The 26,095-nt window shown below is 40.5% G+C and overlaps 1 protein-coding gene across 2 annotated transcripts in view; it reads right to left on the bottom strand.

Moving 5' to 3' along the window:
- DOCK1 (dedicator of cytokinesis 1) overlaps nt 1–26,095 on the bottom strand; it is a 550,707-nt gene that overhangs the window by 461,714 nt on the left and 62,898 nt on the right. For both annotated transcript variants that reach the window (XM_060241424.1, XM_060241423.1), the window contains exons 3-8: nt 19,343–19,383; nt 17,077–17,132; nt 14,699–14,795; nt 7,652–7,800; nt 4,579–4,714; nt 3,043–3,200 (exon numbers count right to left, since the gene is read on the bottom strand). In XM_060241424.1, the coding sequence (XP_060097407.1) occupies nt 3,043–3,200; nt 4,579–4,714; nt 7,652–7,800; nt 14,699–14,795; nt 17,077–17,132; nt 19,343–19,383 (637 nt within the window). The remainder of the gene's footprint in view (nt 1–3,042; nt 3,201–4,578; nt 4,715–7,651; nt 7,801–14,698; nt 14,796–17,076; nt 17,133–19,342; nt 19,384–26,095) is intronic.

Here is a 26,095-nt window from a genome sequence, read left to right on the forward strand (position 1 = left end):
GGTGGATATTAGAGACCTTGCTCACCTCCACCTTCCGTTTCAGGATGCCCCACAGATGCTCAATAGGGTTTAGGTCTGGAAACATGCTTGGCCAGTCCATCACCTTTACCCTCAACTTCTTTAGCAAGGCAGTGGTCGTTTTGGAGGTGTGTTTGGGGTCATTATCATGTTGGAATACTGCCCTGTGGCCCAGTCTCCGAAGGGAGGAGATCATGCTCTGCTTCAGTATATCACAGTACATGTTGGCAAGCTTTTATGCAGAAGGAAGCAAGATATAGGAAGAAAGAAGCAGATGACGGCCAGTTGCTTGAGGGCCTGATAGGAGCCCTCGGGGGGCCTGATTCGGCCCCCGGATTGCATGTTTGACACTCCTAAACTAAACAGTTCCCTCTTTTTAAATGTCTTATGGTCTGTTTCTAGCCCCAAGACTGCTCTGTTTTACATGGTGCTATGCCTTGGATTTCTTTTATTGTCTACTGTACCTGACATGATTTCTTTATGGCCTTACTGGAATGATTTACTATATTTGGTTTTGTTTTATTGTTGTAAGTTGCCTCAAGCAGTACAGAATAAATAAAAAATTTAAATCATTCATTTTTAAAATTTCATATGAATTTTCAATAAAGTTCTAATAACTATGGGTGTGCAAAGAAAAAAATTGGTAAAATTCAGGCTTGTTCAGGGCTTAAAAATTCAGAGGGGGGGAATATCTCTAATAGGGATTCAGGAGATATTTGGCTATTCCCGAATATATGGACCCATTACACCCTATGGACTACTGAAATCAATGGCAAAATAGAGTATAATGAATTGCAACTAAGGGGGAGGAGGGGGTTTGAGGTAGAGGCTCCAGGGGGTCCAATTCTAGGGCCACCCAAAGAGGGCCCTTGTCCCCTATGATGGGAAAAAAAAACAAGTCACTTTTCACACTGTAATTACAGTAGGAAAAGTGACCCTGGGGGGGACGGGGTTTGAGTGAGAGGCACCAAATTTGCAGGGCTTCTTCTGGTGCCTCTCCCCCACAGAATTCCCAGCTTTCAAAAGGACTGGACCAGGGGGTTCAACTCTAGGGGCACCCAAAGAGGGCTCTTTCCCCCTATGATGGGAAAAAATAAGTCATTTTTCCCACTGTAAAGTGACTCGGGGGGGGGGAGGTGATGAGTGAGAGGCACCAAATTTGCAGGGCTGCTTCTGGTGCCTTTCCCCCACAGGATCCCAAAGTTTCAAAAAGATTGGACCAGAGGGGTCAACTCTCAGGGCACCCAAAGAGGCTCTTTCCCCCTATGATGAGGGGGGGAAAGCAATTGCAATGGGGAAAGCGACTTTGTGGGGGAGGAGGTTTGAGTGGATAACATTAAATTTGCATGCTGCTTCTGGTGCCTCTCCCCCACAAAACATCCAACTTCTAAAAGGACTGGACCAGGGGGTTAAACTCTAGGGAAGCCATCTATGATGGGAAAACATACCTCAGGCAACAGTCAGATTCTCTAGAGCAGGGGTAGCCAACCATAGCTCTCCAGATGTTTTTTGCCTACAACTCCCATCAGCCCCAGCCAGCATGGCCAATGACTGGGGCTGATGGGAGTTGTAGGCAAAAAACATCTGGAGAGCTACCATTGGTCACCCACTCTAGAGAATCTCTGAAGTCAAGTGAACTGTGTTGAGGGTGCTAGGTTGCAAGGAACACAGTTGCCCAGCAGAACAAGTGCTACTGTAGCAATGGTAGTGTAATGCACAGGACCATAGTTCAAATCAGAGAATCTCTCAGATTTAAAATTGGAATGGGGGCTTTCTGTAAGGACTGCAGCACAGAACCAGCATATTGAACGCACTAGTGCTAAGTAGCAAAGATGGGGAATGCATAGTCCACATGCAAAGTTGCATACTAAACCACAGCCCTACAGAAGAAATACCTGTGGGGAATCCTGTAACACTGCAATGTAAGAAATAAAAATTTTGGAAACCAGGACAGGACACCTGGGTTCTAAAAGAAGCTTCTGAGAAGTCAAGGCTGCTGAAGGGGAACCTTAATTTAAATGGCAATAAGTTGCATGAATATCACCTCTAGCCTTCTTTAAAAGCAAGTAGCTTGGGAACCTGACACTGCACAATAGTTTTTCTAGTTTTCGGTTCTGGTTATGGCATGCACCCAATGAAATAAGCATTCCTTAAGTAACAGTAGAAACACCTAAACAATTAATATATGAAAAAAGAACCATATTCTTTTGTGCTTCTATTGTCTAAGAAAATTAGTTATCTATTTTGGAAATCCACTGAACATAGTTGTTGACCATTTTCCACTGAGAGTTTTTAATTAGTTTTCCACATAGGGCAGGATAGGAAATTTAACATCTAACTGAGGACTAAATATCATTCATATTTTTCAGAGTCTTTAATATACAATACAACTCTGTCATATTTACCACCAAAGGGGAAACAGAGAGATCTTGCTTGTTTTGTGGGTCAGTACCACTATCTATGGGGCATTAGAACGTTTGTGGCACCTTTAAGACCAATAAAGTTTTAATCAAAGTATAACCTTTCATGTGCAAGCACACTTCTTCAGATACTTTCCTCAGATATGGGCATCAATAGCTTTTGTGAGCCCATAAGCTTAATGAAGTAATGACAGTTTAGTATTAGCAGAACACCCAAGACTGAAGACAGGAACTTATTTAATTGGTCTTAATGTGGTTTTGGTAGGCTGATGTAAGAACAGAAGGCTTAAATATTACACTAGGAAATATGTACAAACTAGAAAGAAGTATTTATTTGAAAGGGTGGTCTTTCTTGCAAAGTGCATACATACGGGAATGAGAGGAGATACATAACCGAAGTGCATTATAAGCCCTCAAATCTTTCTAACACATTTTGACATCTTCAATGTTTAACAAACTGAGCTACACAAGTATCTCCCCTCCAAACAACATTTGTTTCAAAGAAAGTTTTAAAATGTATATATTCATATTAATAATCCTGGGCTCTATGTATTACACGAGTTTTGTATCTAACAATGAAAACAAAATCCATAAAAGTACTGACCTGATAAATTTGGATTCCAAAGGATCATACAAAGACATAAGGACTTCAGCATCTTCTCCGATTTTACAGACAACATTTTTTAGGTTTACAAACAAGGCAAATGAAGGTGTTGCTGCAAACTTTGCTTGTCTACTAATATCAAGATTCTGTTTTTGAGACTAAAGAAGGAAAGTAAGAAAAAAGCCATTGAATATAATTCCATTGCAAAATCATTTGACTATAGTCATAAACACGCATATATAGATGTTTTTGTTGTTGTTCAGTCACACAGTGAGTCCGACTCTTTGCAACCCCATGGACAAAGTCATTAAGGACTACTTAATGATCTACTCTCTTGTCATTTATCAGCTCTCACATCTTCATCACTCCTTCACTACAGCTGGTATTTATCCAGCTAGAGCCAAGTCAGGAGATGGAGGGACACAATACAAATATAAAGCTGTAACAGTTGCCTTTCATTTACAGCCGAAACAGACTTGCAAGCTGCTCAGTAATGTTGGACCCAAAAGGTATCTTCCACTTACAGCAGGGTTGTCTTACCCTCACTGTAGAGAGCTGCATAAGGAAAAACTAAATCCAAAGATGCTCACCCGCTTCTGCAAGTGCAGAAGCATGAGAAATGCTGTGTAAGTTTTCCATTATAGTGCTGCACACAGCCGTTATGGTGCTGCACACAGTCTAAAGCAGGGTTTCCCAAACTTTTTCCCCCTGTGGCCCGGTTATTTTTACACTTCTCCTTCGTGGCCTACTACAATTTGGGGGTGCAGCCAGGAGACTTTGGGAGTGGAGCCAGGAGACAGAAAAGCCTGTCTCTATCTTCTATAGAGGTCTCCAAGGAAAACAGAGCTCAGACTTTGCAGCCTGTGTCAGTCTTCAAGACTAGCTTTTCTCTGCACAACACAGAGACGTTGGGGGATGGCAGGAAGGAAAATGGAGCTCAGGCTTTGCAGCCTGTGTTAGTTTTCAAGCCTAGCTTTTCTCTGCACAACAGAGAGATGGGAAAGGAAGGAAGCAGAGCTCAGGCTTTGCTGGGGGCAGGGCTAGAATTGGTTATTAATGTGACCCAGTATTGATGTCACGACCCTGCAAATTGGAAGCACTGGTCTAAAGGTTGGAAGATATAGCCAGGACAGGACTGCAGCACTGTGACTGTGTGGGGTGAGGACACATAAATAGAAGGAGAAGGAGATACAGGTCACAGGGGTAGATTGCCACTTGTCCGTTTCCCTGAGGCAAGCCTACATGGTCCAGATGAGTAGACTTGCATCTTCTACATAAATTCTAGAAGGAGGGGGGCAATCATCCTTGACTGATTTATATACTGATTTATACCACAGTGCTACTGATTTATATTTTTTTCCAAGACTCTGGAAATGAACACACATAAAATAATCCATGCCTTGGAACATTTAATCTTGAAAATCCTAACATCCTCAGCATTACAGCTCAGGAAGTATTTCCAAGATTGTCTTACAAGCCAATTCCAATTTTAACTGCCATTTAAACATTCCATGATATGTAGTACAAAAATCTTACTTTTTCTTCCAGTAGTCTTTCCTCCACTTGCTTAGAGGCTATTTCATGAGCTCTGAAAAGACTGATGGTGCTAGTTTGTTCTGGATCTAGAATGTTGCCATCTTCATCTCTTACCACAAGATCCAAATCAAGAATTCTGTGTAAAAGGAAACACAATACCAGACAATGATTAACATAACATCTATTGGGGGGGGGGATCAAATTGAGTGTCACCCTGCTTCTAACTGTACACCTTTAAGCCACTTTAAATGTAACCTGGGTGAGGGGGTGTTGATCCATAGAATATCTACTTGTCTAAGGTCTTGTTCTCTGGATCCTATGCAGATGTTAATGAATGCACCAGTTTAGCCACAGAGCATAATATAATTATTCAAACAAGTACAGGAAGGATTCAGAGTACTTCCCTATATCAGCAATAAGACAGTAAATGGTATTTATCCAAAGAGGCAGCTACATTTGAAATACTACCATGAAAGAGAAGAAGTCACAAAAGAATCTAGTAGTAGTAACAAAACCCACAAGCTATCATGACGAAGTTACTAATGTACATAAAGTGTAATAATATATATATTTGTGAAAATGCAAACAATATTATTATCAATAAAGTCAGAAAAACATACAAGTCTCTGTTCATTATTTAATGACAAACTGATGATAGATGGAGAATAAGTTCACAGTCAATAGTCTATGATCCATAACATGAAAGAAATTGCAGTGCTCTCCATGTTTCAAATTAACAACAGTTCCATAAATTGCCCCAATAATCCAAAATCCATGCCATGGAAAGTCAGTTAATCCCTACATGACAAGTAGTCAACTTGATGCGCTCATTTCAAAAACTATTTCTTCATGAATGGGATTATCCATATCCAATTTCCAATAATTGAAACATAGGATGCAAAGTCTCCAATACTCAAAAAATCATTAAATATGGGACATAAAGTCTCCATATAATTTCTCACAAACATGAGAATTTGAGAGTCAATACCATGCTGTTGCTACTGCATTTGAAATACTGACAGCACAGGATGGGATAAAAGGAAGAAGCACAATAGTTGTGCTTCAAATATTCTTCCATCTGAAAGCTTCTAAGAGAAAATCCACAAATGTGTCTGTACTTTTCCTTCCATTATATTACCAATGGAAACAAGTTTATTTCTCACTTGGACAAAAAGCAATAGGGGATGCCAGAAGACAGAACCTCTGGATGAGAGTGGCAATAGAGATTAATACAGAAAAGGAAATAGCCATCCACTCATTGAACTGTTTTTTTAAAACCCACAGACTCCCTATCCAACACACACACAAAAAGAAGCGCAACTGAGCATATTTAAAAAGAGAAACCTAAAGTATAATGATCTCACCCTCAATCATAGCATTGGCCCATTGCCAAATATACAGAACTGACTTTCTCTGACCTTCAGTCTCATGCTATTCATAATATTACCACTTCATATAGTCAATGAGTAAGAAGATTCACTCAACAAAATAGTTCTAGGACCACTACGATGGCCAGAAAGCACTATGCATTTTAAAACCCTTAGTCAAAAGCCATATATCTGACTTCATAAATATTTTGTAGTTGTTTCAGCAAAGCAATACTAAAATGCAATTTTTACAGAAAACGAAAAGGGAAGCAAGCTGTTTTGTGAAGTCCATAGGGCATTTTCCAAAGGCATAACAAATAAATGATTATGTCGACAGATATTGGATCTGAAACTGCCATTTTTGTTTTGTTATGAGGAAGACAAAATACACAGCCACACCAACAAAAAACTACATTTTATGGTACATATTTTACCCTGATCACACTCAGTTCACTTTCCAGCTCTACAGAGAATGTTTCAACCATTTAATTAGTTCATCAAAACAATAATGCATAAAAATACATTACTATAATGTCTGAACATAGAGCATCTGGAGGTTATTCAGAATACCTTTTACCACTTCCTTAGCCAGATGGCAGAATAAAGTAGCCAACAGATAATACCAACAACATCTGGCTAATTGTGTGAGGTAAAGCAGCCTATATCTGGGGCTATAAAATGTCCTAGCACATAGAGGCATCAGAGGAAGTTTTTCATAACCATTTCTGTTGACTAAGAATGTAAAGAAAAGAACTGTTCGAAGATCACATATGGCTGACTCCACAGGAGGCAGTATGCCATGTGACCAAATGGCATTTAAAGGTTGGAAAACATTGCAGAAGCATTGCCGTTTTCCCATGAGTGCAAAACTTGCAAAAATCAGAACTTTTTGGCTATTCAGAATATAACTTCACAGTAGTTTTCAACCTTTTAGCCCTGAGGGAACTATCTTCCTGTTCCCTTGGTTGCTGAGAAACTTCTGCACACCTGCCATAGGATCCAAACAAGTTGCAGGGGATCCTGAACAGGGTTTAAAAAACTCAGTTCTTGCAAGGAACCAACCAAGGCCTGCTGAAACTCACTGGATTGAACGCCACTTGCAGTCTCATGCATCTGTGAATTACAATGAAAAATTCCATAGGGCCAAAAGGCAAGCCTTCCTACTAGGGATCCCTGCAATTGTCCTAAGAAACGTAACATTCTAGAAAGTCCAGCATGAAAACTAGTGGTAAATTACGGTTTCTAATTTTGAATATAAAGAAAACATAACCACACAAACAGAGTGCAGCGCTCACATTATTTTTACATTACATGTGTGGTTGGCATTTATTTTAAGTAAGGTGATAAATATTTTTTTTATTTATTTAAACAAACACATGGCAATTAGAAAGTCCTGCAATCTATCTGAACCATTACAAAATGCGAACATGAAGACCTAAGCCAATATTCAATTCACTGGTCTGCACATCTATCATTTCAGTAGCGAAGCTGCATGCACACTGCAGCTATAGGGCAGCTGAAAGTGTCCTTTTTCAAAGTTGGTCTTTGTCCTCAGTATCCCAGCTTCCCATGATAAAAGCAGAACATACAACAGCTAACTAACCATTCAGCTCTGGTGTTCATGTGCCCTACATGCAAAACAAAACAACAACAGCAACAACAAAAAAGGGGGGGGTGTCTATGCATTTGAAACCATGCTCACAAACCTGTTTCCATAGTCAATCTTAGCAGTGACTTTCTTTTTCAGTTCCTTCAGCTCATCCTGGGGTAACGTTCCAGAAAGGATTTGTGATCGCCATTCAATTAGATTATATATCATGTGTCTCACATTATGAAACATTTCTCTGTTATCTTGCTGAAAGAGAGGAGAAAACTCAAATATTAGAAGCCCCTGAAATAGAATTCATATGCAGATTTTATATTTCTTGGACTCAGCAAGGACTGAGATTGGTAGCTTACTAAAGAAAGTATTCACACATCCTTAGAAATTTATGTACAATTTTCACATACATCCTGTCTTTGTCAGTACATTAGCAGTTGAGAGTGGATCACGCACCTGCAGTATGTTGTTTACTTTTTTAACTAGATATTTCTTTCATCATGCTCTACAATGTAATATAATACACTGGGCTTTTCAGGATCTCTTTATAAAGGTTTTCCCCACTCTTCTATTTTTATCCACCGAGTACATGCATGTTTGCATCTTTCTGCCAACTGAATGCTAGATTTCATTCAGCTAGCTAAGTGGGCTCTGGCTCACAAACAATTATGCCATCACCCATTCATTAGTCTTTAAGGTGCCACAAAACTCCTTGTTACATTAAAAGAATATTATGTGCATTAGTTCTGTTATTGTTCTTAGTTTACAGACATGTTTTCCAGAAAGCTGATGTGGCTTGAGTACTGAGCCTAATGCAAGAAGTCCAGGTCTTCCTCCTCTACTAATAAAGCCTTGGAAGTCAACATCTGCCAACCTTATCTTTTTTTCAGGCTAGGACAATGCTAAAATGCCACTCCAGCTTCCTTGGAAAAAGTGGAAAAGGCATAGCACATGAAATAAACATCAATTCCAAAAGTTATGAATGATTGCTTTGAAAAACGGACATTTGCTAGCATAGACATTAATGGCCAAGTGATGAGGTTAACAAAACCTCAGGTTTCCCGCCCCCCCCCCCCCCAAAAAAATATATAATTCACTGAAACAACTAGCAAAATTTCAACTGAAAATATTGAATTTCTTTGTTTAAATGTTCAATGTCTGGACCAGTTTCTGGATCTTCAGGTGCACTTGATTTCTATTCACTGTATACACAAGAGAGGATAAGCAGGAATACCTCAGTGGTATTCTTATGGCTTTAAATAGTTGGCAATACTTACTATGCTAGAGTCCAATATATCTTCTAAGTACTATGCGGCATTCAGAAGGATCAAAGTTAAGAATACTAGTCGTCTTAGCTCTAATTCAAATATTCTAACATGCAGCAACAAGATAGACATACGAATCTCTAGAAAGTTGCACTTACCTGTAAACAATGTTCGTAAAGTTGTCTTCTGTGCAGGCACACATGGAACTGCATGTGCATAGACCAACCACAGAGAGAATTTAAATTAGATTCTAGAGACTTCCAGCTGCTGAGAGAGTGGTCCCCCCTCCCATCTGGAGCTGGCAGCTATGTGATTAGGAGAGGGGAGCAGACTCCCTCTTTTCACAAACCTTAAGGACCAGGCCCTTACACAGAGCAGCCCACAGTAGAGAAAAGAGGGAGGGATGTGCACCTGCACAGATGGCTACAAGATGAACATCAGTTACAGGTGAATGCAACTATGTTTTCACCTTAATAGCTTCTGTGCAGTCCCACATGGAAGAGTAAGCAATGTCACTTATAAAGGAGGCGAGTGTAGGCTGGGCTGCAGAATAATGACTGTAATACTGTTCTCTCCACAGCTGCCTGCTTCCTGGAGTCCACATCTATGGTGTAGTGCTTCACGAACGCAGAAGGGTTTAATCAGGTTGCTGCCCTGCAGATGTCCGTCATGGAGACCTTGCTCATGAAAACAGCCAAAGAAGACTCTGCCTTGGTCAAATAAGCCTTGAGAGGGAATGGGAAATGTAAAGAGATGCAGTTTTTCTCTTGGGAGGTTTAAGACAAGCAAAGCCTCCACTGTGCATTTTAAAAGTTTTTTTCCCTCTGGGCAGAGAACAGGCATGGGAGGAAGGCATTGGTGCAAACTTTTTTCAGATGTACTTCCACTCACCTTCAGTTCAAATGCTAACAGATGTTTTTTGCCTACAACTCCCATCAGCCCCAGCCAGCATGGCCAATGGCTGGGGCTGATGGGAGTTGTAGGCAAAAAAAACATATGGAGAGTTACTGTTGGCCACCCCTGGTATAGATAAAGGGACAGAGGATTTGTGTTTTACCTATTTCTTTTGGAACTGCTTGCTCAAGTGCTGTGCCAAAAGTATGCTTGTAAACATTTTCTTTCTAATAAATACTTTATGGCTTTTGATGCTGGTAGTGGTTCTCTGTACCGCAAAGGCCTCCACAGTCTCAGGAGGGCAGGGTAGAAACAGGATCTGCAGACCAGAGCAGGCACATTCTGCCACAGGCAAGATGCTCCAAGTGTCCCATAAGCTAACCTAATGGTTGAGACCCGTCATCTGGAGATAGACTAAGACAAGGCAGCTCTTTATTGCATTCAAAAAAAAAAAAAGTCTTTGGTGTGTGTCAAATAAAATTATAGACATCTCCTAATATTTAAAGCATACAATACTTGTTCTACAGGCAGGTCAGGGTTTGGAAAGAACACCAGTAACATGATGTCCTGAGGAAAATGGAAGTGGGAGGCCACCCTTGGTAAAAAGAAGAAACTACACCTAAGAGCCTCCTTATTGATATGAGACTTAACATATGGGGGATCACATTGTAGGGGCCCTAGCTCAGTAACCCTGTATGCTAATGTGATTGCTACTAAAAAATGCTGTTGTGGAGGACACAAGTGCAGTATCAGCTATTCCCAAGGTTTCAAACTGCTCATAAGGGCAGTTATCACTAGGAAAAGGCTCCAGCAAGATGTGTCCTCCTTCCTTGGAGATTTTTAAACAGAGGCTAGATGACCATCTGACAGTAATGCTGATTCTGCAAATTAGGGCAGGAAGGGTTGCATCAGTCTTAGTTCTTGTGGTTCTTTCTTACACACCCAGGGAAATGCTGGTTGAAACTTTGAGGTCAGTCGGCAATTTTTCTCCAGGCCAGTTTGGCAAGGGATCCAGGAGGTTTCTGAGCATGAAGCAGGAGTCACTGGGGATGTGGGAGGGGGAGGTATTTGTGAATTCCCTGAATTGTTGGGCTAGATGACCCTGGATGTTCTACCTTGCAAAAATCCTTGTGTTCTTACTGGGTAAGGGGTTTCTCTGATTGCCCCTTTATGCATAAGGGTTTCCACTCTCCTCCATCAATAGGGGTGGGGGGCTCAGGAGGTGAGGCATTTGGAGAGTTGAAGGGTGGGGGGAAAGCAAAGTCCAAGAAATAACCACAACTAATAGATAAAACCCCACTATATTTAGTAACAGAACACCAGCTTTGGATAAACTGGGCCAAATGTTGCCAAAGACCAGAAGGTCAGTTAGTCATCCTAGGAATTTTCCTCTATTGGGCTGGTTTCCACTGGGACTGGACTGAGGCTTTCTCTCATGTTGCTTCTTGCTGGATTGCTGCTGAGAACAGGATAAACAAAACAGCTTGTACTGTTGCTGTGCAGTTGGCAACAATAAGGCTTTGCATACTGGAAGGAGTGCCTTGGAAATCACCTCAGCTTTCCCAAGGAGGAAGGAAGCAGATGTAATGCCCAAGGATCTGGCTGTCAGTTTATTCTTGTGCATCCTCTCAAGCATCAACTCCACCTGGCTACTGAAGAGCCCCTTCCCCTTAAAGGACATGTCTTCTACTCTTGACCTGCAGACAGCGCAGAACAGCTGAGCTAGGAGTGACATTGGAAGACCAAGCTTAGATACTATGGAAGAGCACCCAAGAACTATTCCAGCTTCTCCCAAAGGAACATCTGGTAGCACCCCATGGTAGCCATAAAATTAATTACTCTAGGTCCATAGCTTCCAAGGTATATTTTTTTCTTCCCAGAGCATCTACTTTGCATCCTTCTTTAACCAAAGTGGGTGCTCAACCTTTGCCTGAAGGAGTGGACCTCCTCTACCAAAGAGTTAGGCAGAAGATGGTGCATCAAAAAATGCTTTTCCAGTTTCTTGGCCAAGACTGGGATAGAAGCTGTTTTGGATCACAGGTCTGTTGCTATATCCAACAGTCCTTGAAGCACTGGGAGGGCCACTGGTCCTACGTTCTTGGAGCAGAGAACCTTCAAAATTGTGTCCAATGGCTTCTGATCTGTGGAGGCCATTTCCAATACCAAAGCTTTGGCCATATGCAGGAGTTGTTCAGCATAGAACTTTAAGTCCTTGGTCAGAAACAATGGCAATCAAAATCCCACTGCATCATCAGGAGATGACACACATGGATCTTCAGATTCAATGTCAGATCCATGTGTCTCTGATCCCTCAAAGTCTGAGAAGAATAGTTTTGAAGAAGATGAGGGCAGTGGAAGATGCCTCCCGCCTCAAAGCTCACTTCTCTGACTTGGCAGGTTTCAAGGGTATCCCCCACTGGAAGGGATGAGGCCACCCAGGTAGATGTTGTTGCTCTCCTTGGGTCCACTGGGGAAAGAAACAGGGTATCTAAGGTGACCCTCACAGAAACTACAGTATGGTCAAAGCAACTGAGGTAGATAGACACCAGTCCTGATGGGATTGACTGGCACAGATGTCAAAGCTATAGGGTAGTTTTAAGCAAGGAGGCCCTATCGTGCCTGGCCTTGGGAGTAAATTGTTGGCATACCTCACAGACCGCTGTGTTATGAGCCTCTCCCAGACACCTGACATGAAATGAGGTCATCAGACTGGGCTATTTTTGTGCCGCAGTCAACACACTTCTTGAAAAAAGCCATTCTGACTTTACCTCAATCAAAGAAATTAGAAAACCAACACAGCTCTAGTCAGAACATCCTTTCTTTATGGCAGCAAAGAAAAGACTGGGAAGAGACTGCTCCCCTCTCCTAGTCATGTGCTGGTTTGGGTGGAAATTGCCAGCTCGAGATGGAAAGAGGGAGTGCTCTCTCTGCAGCTAAAAGTCTCTAGAATATAGTTAAAATCCTCTCTGTGGCTGAACTAGCATGCACAGTCCATGTGGGACTGTACAGAAGCAATGAAGATGAACTACATAGTGCGCCAGATTGGCAGCACCAATGACCTGTAGGAAGTGAAGACAAAGGCCACGGGGTTCCATTTACTCACCTCAGCTGAGGACATCGGAAATAGCTCATGCAACCCCTTGTGTTAGATGAGTGGATTCACCAATGGGATGTGAACATGCAGTACAAGATGAGAAATTCATACTACTGAATAAATCACCCTGGGTACATTATGGACAGCACAGGATACACACTGTCCATATAATAATAAAATAATGCAGTTTTCAAAGAAGGGGCAAAAGATGAGAATCTTGTATCCTCTGCAACTGATGGGTACAAATACCAGTAACTAGAATTATTCCCATATCCTGTAACTAGAAATATTCCCAATACCTTCTCTAGTATGGCTGATTGTGCTTTGCATAACTTAGTATTGTGGAAGAGTTGTTTTTCCCTTGCTCTTTTCATGGAACCTCTCTTCATGTCGCAAGAGAGCCAGGATCTAATCTGGAGAACTGGGTTCGATTCGCCACTCTTCCACTTCAAGCCAGCTGGGTGACCCTGGGTCATCACAGTTCTCTCCAAGTTGTCTCAGCCTACATAAGCCTAGCTTACCACAAACAAGCTAGAGCTGCTGGCTGCCAGACAATCCTGGGATCTCCAGGCTATAGTACACACACTGTCATACAATGATGATAATAATGTTTTGGGTTGACAAGCCAACTGGCTCCATCATGTCGCCTTATCAGATTTATTCTGGTATGCCACCTTGAGCTAGCTTTTTCAGTTCCTCAATTAAGGTATTAAAAACATTACTAGCTACCAATGTATTTCCCCATAAAGCAACTTTTAGCCAAGAGATCTTGTCTCTTCTAGGCTTGGGTGTGAATTGTTTGAATATCAGGCACTTAGCAACTTCACATTCCTCAGTGAAACTGATAAGAAAGAGGGACTAGCTGTCAATTTGAGTTCTATCTACCCTGCAATTTTTAAAACAGTCTTTCTTAATGAAAGTGAGAATGAAAGAAAGCACAGGCAGAATTAAGTGTTTTCTGTGCTACTATCTTTTCCTCTTCTCATAATGGAGAGGATGGAGTAGAAAAGTACAACTATCCATCTTTACACATAAGTAGGAAAAGTTATTTAGAAGGGAGAAGAATGCTTGACACTCGAGTGTATTCCGAACTTTCCATAGCTTGCCTGCACAGTTCTCATGTGGGACCACACAAAAAACACAATAACAAACTGTACACATTTCAAGGATCAGACACCCAAGTGTGAGGCCCTGGTTGGCCTGCTCCTCCTGTTACCTCTCTGCCATGGTACAACTTGAGCTCCAAAGACTCCCCTGGCCTCAAAATGGGTCAGGGAGGGGTAAAATGCACCCAAATCCTCCCTTGTCCTAGCTGGCCAGAACAGCAGCCCTCCACCTGATTTCTTCCTTGGTCCTTTGAGAGCTCCTCTTTTAAATGGAAGGTCCATTACCCCCAGCCATTCCCATGCCCTTTTTACAGCTCTCCAGGAGCCTCCCTTATCCCCTGGCTGCCAATCCATGGAACATCCCCTGGCTTGGATTTGATGGGGGGTTTCCTATCAACCTTCCCTTCCCACTTAATGGCTGAGTTCATCTTGCTGCCATGGCCTTCTGGATGTCCTGCCCAGTGCTCTGATTGAACCCAGTAATGCTGCCTTTTTTCCCCATGGGCCTCCTCCAGCTGCCAGTTCCACTGGATACCAGCTGGACTCACAGTCATGAGGAGGCCTCATTCCTGGACTCCAGCAGCAGAGTTCTGCTTCACTGAGCCCAGATGATCAGTAACACTTCATCAGCAGTACCCAGGTGAATCATCACACCTTCCTTCCTTCCTGACTGCCTGAGCTGCCTCTGCTGCTCCTTCACAGGCAGGGACAGGTTATCAGGAGTGTCCACAGCTCTAGGCATCCTTAACACCAACACCCCCCCCAAAAAAATCTCTATTTAAAAAGCTACTTACAACATAGAGTTGTCGCCATATCGTGGACCATTCCCGTAGTGTTGTGGTGACTTCCTGAATGAGTGGTAGTTCACTAGGTATGACAGTTTCATGTTGCCTAGAAATTTAGAAGGTATGAATAGTCGATATCATCTCATTGAACAAAAAGAAAATTATGAACTAACTAGTGCATCAATTAATAAAGTATCAAGTATTAAAATACTTTATTATTCTAGGTAACTCATTCTACTCTCAGATTCAACAACCGATACCTTATATAACATTTGTTAAAAAGGTTGAAAAATGGATATATTCTTTTGAGATAATTATTCAGCATTCATCTCTCAAGCAAAAAAGCTAATGGAACATTACCCGTGACTATAAAGGAGACTGCTCCATTGCTCAACCCCAGCAGTGCTAAGTTTCAAAGACACAAGAAACTGTTTTGCAGGTCTTTAATGTTTCTGGCTTTAAACTGCTATATTTAAATAATGCATAACCTGAGTATTGCAGAACTGATACACCACACACTATGTCAAGAGTACAGCCCTAACTGAAGGAGCTCTGCAATCAGTCAGGAATGTGCTATTATGCAGTAATCAAATGATTAGCGCTTTTCATAATTTACATATTTAAAAGGGCATAAAAATAAATCAGACAGAGCAGAATAGGTTTTTAAAATTCAGATCTGTACCTGACTAAGTTTTTGAACATTTTACACTCTATCTGATCACAATTCCCCACCCCCAAGAATCAGTTGTTTAACTTTTAATTCAGATCCATAGCTAATTGGTACTGCATACTGAATTCCTAAATAGCCCCAAATATCTGTAAGTTAAGCAATGAAGACAACGGAGTACATAAAATACCATCAAAAGCTGAAATAGAGTTGTTCTTCACTACAGAGCAATATAAGATCTGGCAGAAAAGATATATATGAAAGATTCTTGATCTGGAAAAAATACTCTTTGTAATAAGATCTTTGCTGGAGAGCATCACATACTCCATTATTTTTTGCCGTATCGGGGGGAGGGGGGGAAACATGGCATAGTAGCTTTATCAGAATGCTATTAAAAACTGAAAGTGGAAAAGTCAAGATGCATTTATGGTGATAATTACTAAATGGGTTATCATGAAAAGCAACAGGTCATCCTTCTCTCCAAATATACTGTGCCTCAGACCACAGTGCACACCATACTCGTCCCACTCAAGTTTGTTCTCCGCATTCACCTGAATAGAGTGGACCGCTCTGTTCACTCATAAATTAGGTACTCATGTACTTGCAAAAAATATCTGGATTGGAGCATAATGTTTTAATTTATCCATATGTACCAGATGCCATCACTATTTCAACTGGCTGAAGTATCCAGGACTCAAATGCCAGTTATCATCTTTTGGCCTCACTTAAAAGAAGTAATGTTAGTTTTCTATCTTCCACCTTTCCTATCTAGTACCCAACTCATCTCTCTCATTGCCCAACTGCCTCACCATCACTTTTTATGAGTCCCTCTTGCCTTCAGGAAAGCTGTTTCTATGGAAGCCTACCATGTGAACAGTTCTCTGTAAGTCCTTTCCCAACATTTCTAACAAAATGGCATAAATAAGAGGTCAAAGACCCAGCAGCCTAATCAACTATTCTGACTTCACAAAGACACCTCCTGAAATCTCTCAAACACTAAAAGTTAGGATACTATTCCAGAGCATATTGACTAAGTGAGTGGGCATTCATGCTGTCAGTTTAATATGATTTACATAAATCTGGACTATCTACTGGCCTCAACCCTGTGCCCAACCTTGATCTTTGAAAGCAGAAAAGCATTTTATCTTTTTATCTTAAGATGATGATGATTATGATATTGGATTTATATCTCATCCTATATTCTGAATCTCAGTCTCAGAGCAGTCAAAATCTCCTTTACCTTCCCCCCCACACACACACATAACAGACACTCTGTGAGGTAGGTGGGGGTGAGGGAGCTCTTACAGCAGCTGCCCTTTCAAGGACAACTCCTACAAAAGTTATGGCTGACCCAGGGCCATTCTAGCAGGTACAAGTGGAGGAATGGGGAATTAAACCCGGTTCTTCCAGATAAGAGTCCAAGCACTTAACCACTGCACCAAACTGACTCTCTTTATAAACCACTTTTCAACCCAACGGGTACCCAAAAAGCTTTATATCATTTTAATTCCCTCCATTTTATCATCTCAATGACTCTGTGAGGTAGTTTAGTCTGAGTGTGTGTGAGAGGCTTAGGATCACCCAACAAGTCCCAAAGCAGTTGGAAGCTGGATTTGCCAACATGCTAAGCACTGGTTCTACTACATCCATATTTATTAACTAATAAGTGCAAAAGATAACTGTAATTTTAATCTGTTAACCATTATAGCCCCCAACTTACCCTTTTCCTTCCACTATCGCTTCTTTAAGCTGAATATAGGAAGCAGGAAATATGCCCTTTAACAGGAAGGAGAATCCATAGGTTATTATAACATTTTTAAAAGTTCATATTTAGATTTCTTTTTCCTGAAAATGCTATTTACATTTTCATCCTTCCAATGTTTAAAAAAACTGCCTAATGATATTCAGCTCATTCTACTCAAAAATACTTAACCCAGAACAAAAAGGAATCTTCTTGTACTTTAAAGCAAATCTTCCTAATCTGTAAGTCCTGTCCCAAAAGCAGGCCATAAAGCCTGTGAAAGTCAGTCTCAGGCTTTTGTAGTTTTCTTGATTTGGGCATGCGCTGTCTTTTTATTTTTAAGTGGGTTATCATACCAAGTAAATTTGTTCTTGTGGGTCATACCAAAAAGGGAACCACTGCTTTAAAGATTAACAGATTTATTACAATAACAGTTTTTGTAGCTAGAGTCCATATTAATCTTCATGATGCCATACGACTCCTTTTCTGCTGTGCTACAACAAAATGAAATGGCTGCCTCAATGTTATTTATTATTTAAAATTTATAACCCACCCTTCCCACAACAGGCTCAGAGTGAGTAACAACAATCAATAAATATACAAAGTTAAAATTAATTTATATAATTAAAAACAGTATTACACACTAAAAGTAGGACTTAAATTCTACAGAAGGTAGTATCAAATTTCATCATAAAATTATCCTAAATATCCCCCCCAGCTGGTATAAAACAGACGACATGCCCTTAAGGTAGCGTGTCAATTCAACAGACTCATTTTAAACAAACATGACCTATTTCCAAGACCAGGAAACACTCAAATCAAAATAGTAAATGTCTTCCCAAAGTCTAAACGAAGTCTAACAGACCATGACCAGCATGTGTCTGAATTTCTAGAAAGATCAAGGTCAAAGCCAAAACACCATGCAAATAGTTCCACATGCCCATGGGAGATTTGAATCTGTGTTTCTCAAGCATGCTCCTTTGTAACTTTCATCTCTGTGGACCCATTATCCTGAGGACAAAATATTAAAATAATTTACTTTAAACAAAATTCCTCAAATAAATGTTGGATCCTGCCTGAATCTTGTCAAGCAGATGACCTATAAGGGATTCAACCACAAAGAGATATTGTATGCCACAGACTAGTATCCTACTTAACGTTCCACCTAAAATGATTTTTTAAAAATATGTTGGAGTGTGGTCCTAATCCACAAGAACCACAAAATGAGTACCAGAATCTACATGTTCCTCATAAGAAAAGATCACAGATAACTTCCATGTGTGAATGACTCAGATGCGTTTAGCTGGTATGCAGGCACCACAAGAACTAGGGTTTCCATTCCCCAGGCGGGGGTAGAAGATCCCCCACTTTTGGGGGCTTCCCCAGCTGGCCAGTGAGGGGAAACCCATCCGCAAACAGTGATGTCCCCGATGCAATAATATCACACAAAAGTGACTTCATCATGTTGAGAATGTCAAATGGCAATGCTCTGATTTGAGGGCAAAACTCTATTATTTGGAGACAATTTTTCCACGAAGTTTTGCCCTCGAACCAGAGTGTGACCATGCGACATCCCCAACCTGATCGTCCCCAACTTCCATGTGATATGATTGCGTGGGGGATGTCGCACAAGGAAATTGCTGTTTGGGGTGGAGCCCTGCCTCACTCCCAGAACACTCCCTTCCACTCCCTACTCCCTCCAGTGAGTCGTGGGGACCTGGCAACCGTATGAAGAACTGCTGAATCTTTGTTCCTCAAGAGATTAACACCAAAGGGTCTGAATTCAGTTGACTAAATTGGATCCAGTAAATAACTCTTTTTCATCAACAACATATTTTAATAGCTAGGCACTTTTCTTCAGAAAGAGAAGATAATATTAAACTTTGTTTAAATAGCTATTAAAATTAGAATTCAAAGTTACCATAAACATTAACTACACCTTTCCCATCTTAGATGGCTGTAAACAAATAAAAATTTAGATATGTCTACAGACTAATCAACAAGTCCTTTTTTCCAGAGAATTGCAGAAAATATCATAAGAGTGCTTATTGGTTTTCAAGATTCATTTTCATTTTATAATTCATTATTTTAACAAAACAGGAAGTCAACTTCATCAGCATTTAGACACTTCAACATGTATTTCAAATTAATTTATCTTTCAATAAAAACTTTCAACAGATATTAGAATCTCTTAAAATACCAAAAACATAAATACAGTCAGTTGCTATGGAAACAGAATACTTACTTTTTTAGATTTTTTTCTTAACGTGTAGCCTCGGTACCAACCTAGAAGACAGAATTTCTTAATAAGCTATTGTCAACAAATTGGAAAGTAGCTTGTCCAGATACCAAGCAGATCTCACTGTAAGATACAGATCTATTACAGTTAATACAACCTTTGCCAAAAAGGCCTACTTGTTGTAAACACTGGCACAAAAACAAAGCCAAAGGTGTCCTACTTCATAAAATATCAATCCATGGTGCAGTTAATACTCCAGTTTTGCTGCCCATAAATGAAGTATTCAATATTTCTAAAACAGTGAATTATTTCTGCATATCTAGTTTAGCATTTTATATACAAGTCAGCTTCTACTTTGAGCCTTTCATAAAATCATAATCTGTCATGAGAACATACTCATGCCAAAGGGAGCTTTTACAGTATCACATAATTTCAAAGCCTGTCATGACTTTTCAGAAGACATTTTGGGATTCCTAAAAATAACACACAAGTCTTTAATCTACTTTATTTGGGCACAATCCTACTGACTACAGCAGTTCACCAAAAGAAAAGCAGATTTGGAATTTCTAAGTAGACAACAAATAGGTTCCACCAATAAATCCCTAACATAGCCACAAAAACTAGAAACATTTCAACCTATCTACTCTTCTAGCTTAATCGCAAATATCTTATCAAAGAATGCGCTAAACTAGTTTTAAACAGAGCAGCGTTATATAGAATGTATACATTTTTACATTCTATACGTTATATAGAATGTATAAATTTTATGCTAGTTAAATATTAGTTTTGATCCAATGTACTTAACTTACATTGGATCAAAACTAATATTTAACTAGCATAAAATTCTATCAGAAATAGAGTATCAGAAAAACGTCTATTTCTGCTTCATTGACTTTAATTGCGTGGATCAAAACAAACTGTGGCAAGTCCTTAAAGAGATGGGAGTACCAGACCACCTCACACGTCTCCTGAGAAACCTGTATAAGGGTCAAGAAGCAACTGTCAGAACAGGATATGGAACAACTGATTGGTTTAGAATAGGAAAAGGAGTTCAACAAGGATGTATATTGTCACTCTGCTTATTTAATTTACATGCAGAGTATATCATACGGAATGCTGGCCTGGATGAAGTACAAAATGGAATTAAGATTGCCGGGAAAAACATCAACAACCTCAGATATGCAGATGATGCTACTCTAATGGCAGAAAGTGAGGAGGACCCAAAGAACCTCTTGTTGAGGGTGAAAAAGAAGAACACAAAAGTAGGCTTGAAACTCAACATCAAAAAAACTAAGATCATGGCATCTGGCCCCATCACACCTTGGCAAATACAAGGAGAAGGCATGGAAGTAGTGAGACTTCACATTTCTGTGATCCAAGATCACAGCAGATGGTGACTGTAGCCATGAAATTAAAAGACGTTTGTTCCTTGGGAAGACAGCTATGGCGAACCTGGGTGGTATAATAAAAAGTAGAGACATCACCCTGCCAACAAAAGTTCGTATAGTCAAAGCGATGGCATTCCCAGTAGTAATGTATGGCTGTGAGAGCTGGACCATAAGGAAGGCCGAGCAGATTAGATGATTTTGAGATGTGGTGCTGGAGAAGACTCGAGAGTCCCTTGGACTGCAAGAAGATCAAATCAGTCCTAAGGGAAATCAACACAGACTGTTCACTGAAAGGTCAGATGCTGAAGCTGAAGCGCAAATACTTTGACCACCAAATGAGAAGGGAGCACTCCCTGGAGAAGATCTTGATGCTAGGAAAGACAGAAGGCAAAAGAAGAAGGGGACGGCAAAAGATGAGATGGCTGGACAGTGTTACTGATGTAACAAACATGAATCAGAGCAGACTTCGGAGGATGGTGGAAGACAGGAGGGCCTGGCGTGACTTTGTCCATGGGGTCGCAAAGAGCCAGACTCGACTGTGCAACTGAACAACAACAACTTAACTTACAAGAGCATAAATTATTTACCATATTAAGCTACATATTATCTAGTATAACTTTTCCATTTCCAAGACTGGACAGCCAGATGCAACCCAAAATTTACAAGCAGGGCCTGACATTACCTGATTTCCCCAGCCTTTAAGATTTCCTCAGCCTTGGTATTAAGAGGTAGAGGACTCTGAACAAAATGAAATGACAGCTGGACCACCATCCATCTAGCCTGCTGCTGGTTACTCTGACTGGTAGCAGTTCCCCGAGCCCCAGACAGATTTTTCGCAGCCTTGCTACTAAAAATTCTCTCTCATAGAAGTGCCAAGGATTGAACCTAGAACCCTCTATTATTCTATGGCCCTCTGCTCCAAAGTGGCAGTAAATTCCACAGAAGAGGATGGCCAGCCTTCAGGTGAGAAAATGACTGTTTGGAAGGGTGGACTCTATGGCATTATACCATGCTGAGGCTCCTCCCCTCCCCAAACCCTGCCCTCTCCCAGATCTACCCCCAAAGTCTCCAAGTATTTTCCAACACAGACCTGGCAACACTACCATAGAATGATATATTTTTTAATAAAGTCTGTCCTTCATTTGGTGACTGCGAATTCCAACATTACATCCACTATCCTAATTTTGTTCTTAATTCTGTAAACATTTAGTGGCTTTTTTGTACCTAACTATATTCCACACACAATCAAATTCAAGATGCTATACTTGAGTGTAAAATACTAATAGTCTCCACCAGAACCAACCTGAGCACTTTTTATAGAGGTTGAATTAACAGTGCTGGAGTACTGATCTTATACCACAGACACCCAGCCTCTGCCACTGTGAGATTTTGCCAAATTCAATCAAGGAGGCTTCTCTGATGAATGCAGGAAAAGCTTTATTGAAAGATCAGTAGCAAACACTTAGCAAGGTGATTCTTGTCAGAACTGCTTAACCAAAACTGAGTACATATTTATATGCAGATATAACAGTCCTAAGTTGCACACCAAAACTTCATGTTCTTCATACATTTAAAAAGATTTCCAAGCTTTTACAATATCTCTATGTTCAGTTCAAGATTAGTTTTACATGGGCAGAAGCATCTGCCTGTGCCAGTCCTGTCCATCACCTTGGATACCAGATAACAATATTCCTTGAGGTAATGTTCTAAGGCCGATGCTCCCACCAACTTTCTCTAATAGCTAACAATATTAAAACTATAAAATAGTCTGGTTACATGGACATAGAAATCAATAAGCAAGGAAAACAATACCAAAATACAGAACACACCACAGAGTCTATGATCAATGAGTAAGGAAAACAATACTGGAAACTAAGAATGTCAGGAGACCATTCTGACAGTCACTTAGAGGGTAAAGCTAAGCAGTTATGCTAGCCTTTGGATTGTGGTTTTGAAGGCAATGAACTGTATCCACCATCCTTCATTTCCACTGCATCGCACCTTGTGAGTGTGACTTCAACTGCAACTTCCAAGACCTAGCTATCTCTTCCCTTTCACCTTGCAGTGACAACAACAGGGCTTCCTTCATTCAAAACACAAGGTCTTCTTAATGGGATCCTCACCTCTCTCTCCCTTATTGCTGTGGTAAATCTCAGACCCCATGCAGCTTCTGGATCCAACAGGCTGCTTATGTTCCACCTATTTATCCCAAGTTGACCAATCAAGTGCTGTTTAAGGCAGCTACTCAATGTGTCTGATCAGGCTATGCCTGCTCAGAAAGACAGAAACTGCAAATAATTATGTTTAAAAGACCAGAAAAAAACAAATGACAAAGCAAAGATACTGGGTGGGTATTTAAATACATTTTAACAGGTGTGTTGTTTTTTTTTTACATTGCCTATCACAATTAGAATTTATGCCCCCTCTCCCAAACACTCAATGTGAATGAGCCAGAAGTATCTTTTCCTCTCCTCCCCATCCCAGCAGTTAGCTATAAAGCTTTTCCTCACTGACAGCCCTATTGTCGTATAATTATTTCAGCCCATCAAAACATTTCTCACATTTGTGGGGGCAGCATGCCATGCCAGGCAAACAGAGAGGTAATTTCTCATTCATTGTGCCCCCTTCCCCATACACAACTGAAAGCGATCAGCACTATGGGCTTTTATTGCTACCAAGTCCATTCTGTTTTAGTGTGACTGTTTAATTAAAAAAATTCCATACACAATAGTCATTGACATGCAGTGATGGTACTGTGCCAAGCAAATTGGGAGGGATCTCACATACAAACTGTACTCAATTCAGCACAAAATTGGCAAGCAAACCTGCATTGTAAACTGTTCTGTATGTCAGTCTCAGTAAATATTGGTCCTTTCTCTCCGTGATCCTCTGGAGAGGCCAGAGACAAATGTTATAACAAAGATGGTAAAAGACTACACAGTTTCAGCACGTATCTATGCCACTAATTTCTTCCAATTAAACCAGGTTCCCCCCAGCCACCCACCACAACCAATGCAGACGGCTTGCCTGCCTCAAGTAAAAGAGATTATTGCCATACACCTGAGGGAAGGATCTCTTGCGTTTCCACTATTCCATTAAACAGAACTGCAGATAGAATTAAATGTAAAAAGACTTCCTTCTCCAATTTAGCTGTTGTTAAAAAGAGTGAATGGATTTTCAACATATTTACTTGGGAGCCTCCTAACAAGAAGCTTGCCTAATTTAATACTGAATGGTTTAAACTGTTATCCATTACCTCAGAGAAGCTGGTATTTTCTGAGCCTCTAATTAACAGGATAAAAGCTTCCAATAATTATAATGATCACAAGTTTATTAATCTGAAGCATGATCCCAAGCTAGCTCTAACCCACAGTTGCAAGAAACATCTAGTAGCCAAAGTTGGGAAAGACTGTCTCCATGAATATCAAGCCAAATCCAGTCAATTAAATCGATCCAGAATGGGCAATACAATACAAATAGCAATAAAGGAAATGATATATTTTTGACAACCCCTACAGCAGCCTGTGTTCATCTACTGGTCTGCCTTCCTGGATTTGGGAAAACTAACTATACAGAATGCTTGATGACTTGTTTAATTTGTTAATCACAAACTGCAAAGACAGGCAATTATAATTCCAGTTCTGCATACCAAGGGCCTTTGTAATGTCTTTTCACAGCCTTCCAGTAAGTCTGTACCTGAAATAAAGTGTGAGCTCAGTGGTCTCCAAGATCAAACGTATTGGTATGATGGGTCACAGTGGTTCCAAAGAGCATATTTCTTCCATCTTTCTTTAATAAGACTGCAATAAAGCAGCTTTTAATAAAAAGGTAAAGCTAGTCCTCTGGGGTGACGTCGCATCACAACGTTTTCACAGCAGACTTTTTACAGGGTGGTTTGCCATTGCCTTCCCCAGTCATCTACACTTCCCCCCCAGCAAGCTGGGTACTCATTTAACCGACCTCAGAAGGATGGAAGGCTGAGTCAACCTTGAGCCAGCTACCTGAACCCAGGTCATAAGCAGAGAGTTTGACTGCAGTACTGCAGCTTTACCACTCTGCGCCACAGGGTTCTTTGCTTTTAAGGCTATTTAGAAAAATTATCGCCACTGGATTACAAACTACCAACTGAAATTATTTTTTTGTTATTAGTGAAAGATGCCAGGAAGTTATACAAAGCTGCATAATTCACTGTTCTGCTAAAATTTATTAACCAAAACATCCTTCTGCTTTAAAAGAGAGAGAGAGAGAGAGAATAATTAGCCTCAGTGTTCTGAGCTGAGAAACAATTTTTATTGAAGAGAGCATCAAAATGTAGTTCTCAAGTGCCTGGTTCTTCAAAGTACAATTAACCAGTTTGAATGGCAATTTTGAATCCACAGTCTAACCTCATATTATTTTTCTAAAAGTTTAGCTGCTTGATTTTTGAATGCTTGAGAAGCAAAACAGCTTATAGGATTGTAACTACTAAATAAAATACAGCCTCATAAATGGACACATGTCAGTGATTACATGATTTAACAACTGTGGTGTCAAAAACCACAAGAAGCCTTCTGAGGTTAGATACCTCTGCCAGCTAGTTTAACTGTCTTGACTGAAAATAGCATAGTGAAGTTGACCTACATGCTGCTTTTGGCATTTCAAAGAAAACTCCTGACTGAAATGGAGTTCCTACATCCTGCCCTCCCAGAGACCAAACCTTTACAGGGGCTCTTCACCAAAGGCCCAACCTTAGTACCTGGCAGTGACTGAAACAAGGTAGGAGGAGAGCTGGGAAAGAAAAGCTTGAGGAGAAAAGGAGTCTATCATGAGCAGTTGACCATCAGTCTGCTAGCCAGATGGGGCCAAAACTAGGAGACTGTGATAAATCTCTCCCACCATTCAAAAAAGTTAACAGCTGTGACTGCCTACAGGGAACAATGGTTGTGGCTACCCCCTTTGAACCACAAGCAAATTAGTATATATTCACTGCAACTGTACACTATCAATTGATGTTGACAGGGAATAGAAAAAACATTAAAATTAATAACTAGCTACTTCCACTTCTTTCTTCCAACAAAGATCCCTGTCTAAGACAAACAGACACTTACTCATTACATATGCTTGCCAGAGATCCAGAATGTAATCTATGCTGCTACACAAGTTTGCATATGTCATTGTAGTGGTGAGGCATGCAACAGTGTCTGACTTTTAAAATTAACAAACAAATGAGAAAGGAAGGGCATACTTCCTGCTATCAACTGCGATAGAGACCCCCTGCTATGCATTTTATGCAAGTAGCCTTTCTAGGGCTGTAAAGTGTCAGTAGAAACGGTGGGACTGCATCCTTTATTTGGTTCTGAAAAGGTCAGAGAAAGAAAAGCTAGAGGAAGAG

The sequence above is a fragment of the Heteronotia binoei genome, chromosome 6 (genome assembly GCF_032191835.1).
Source record: "Heteronotia binoei isolate CCM8104 ecotype False Entrance Well chromosome 6, APGP_CSIRO_Hbin_v1, whole genome shotgun sequence".
In the NCBI taxonomy this organism is placed as follows: Eukaryota; Metazoa; Chordata; class Lepidosauria; order Squamata; family Gekkonidae; genus Heteronotia; species Heteronotia binoei.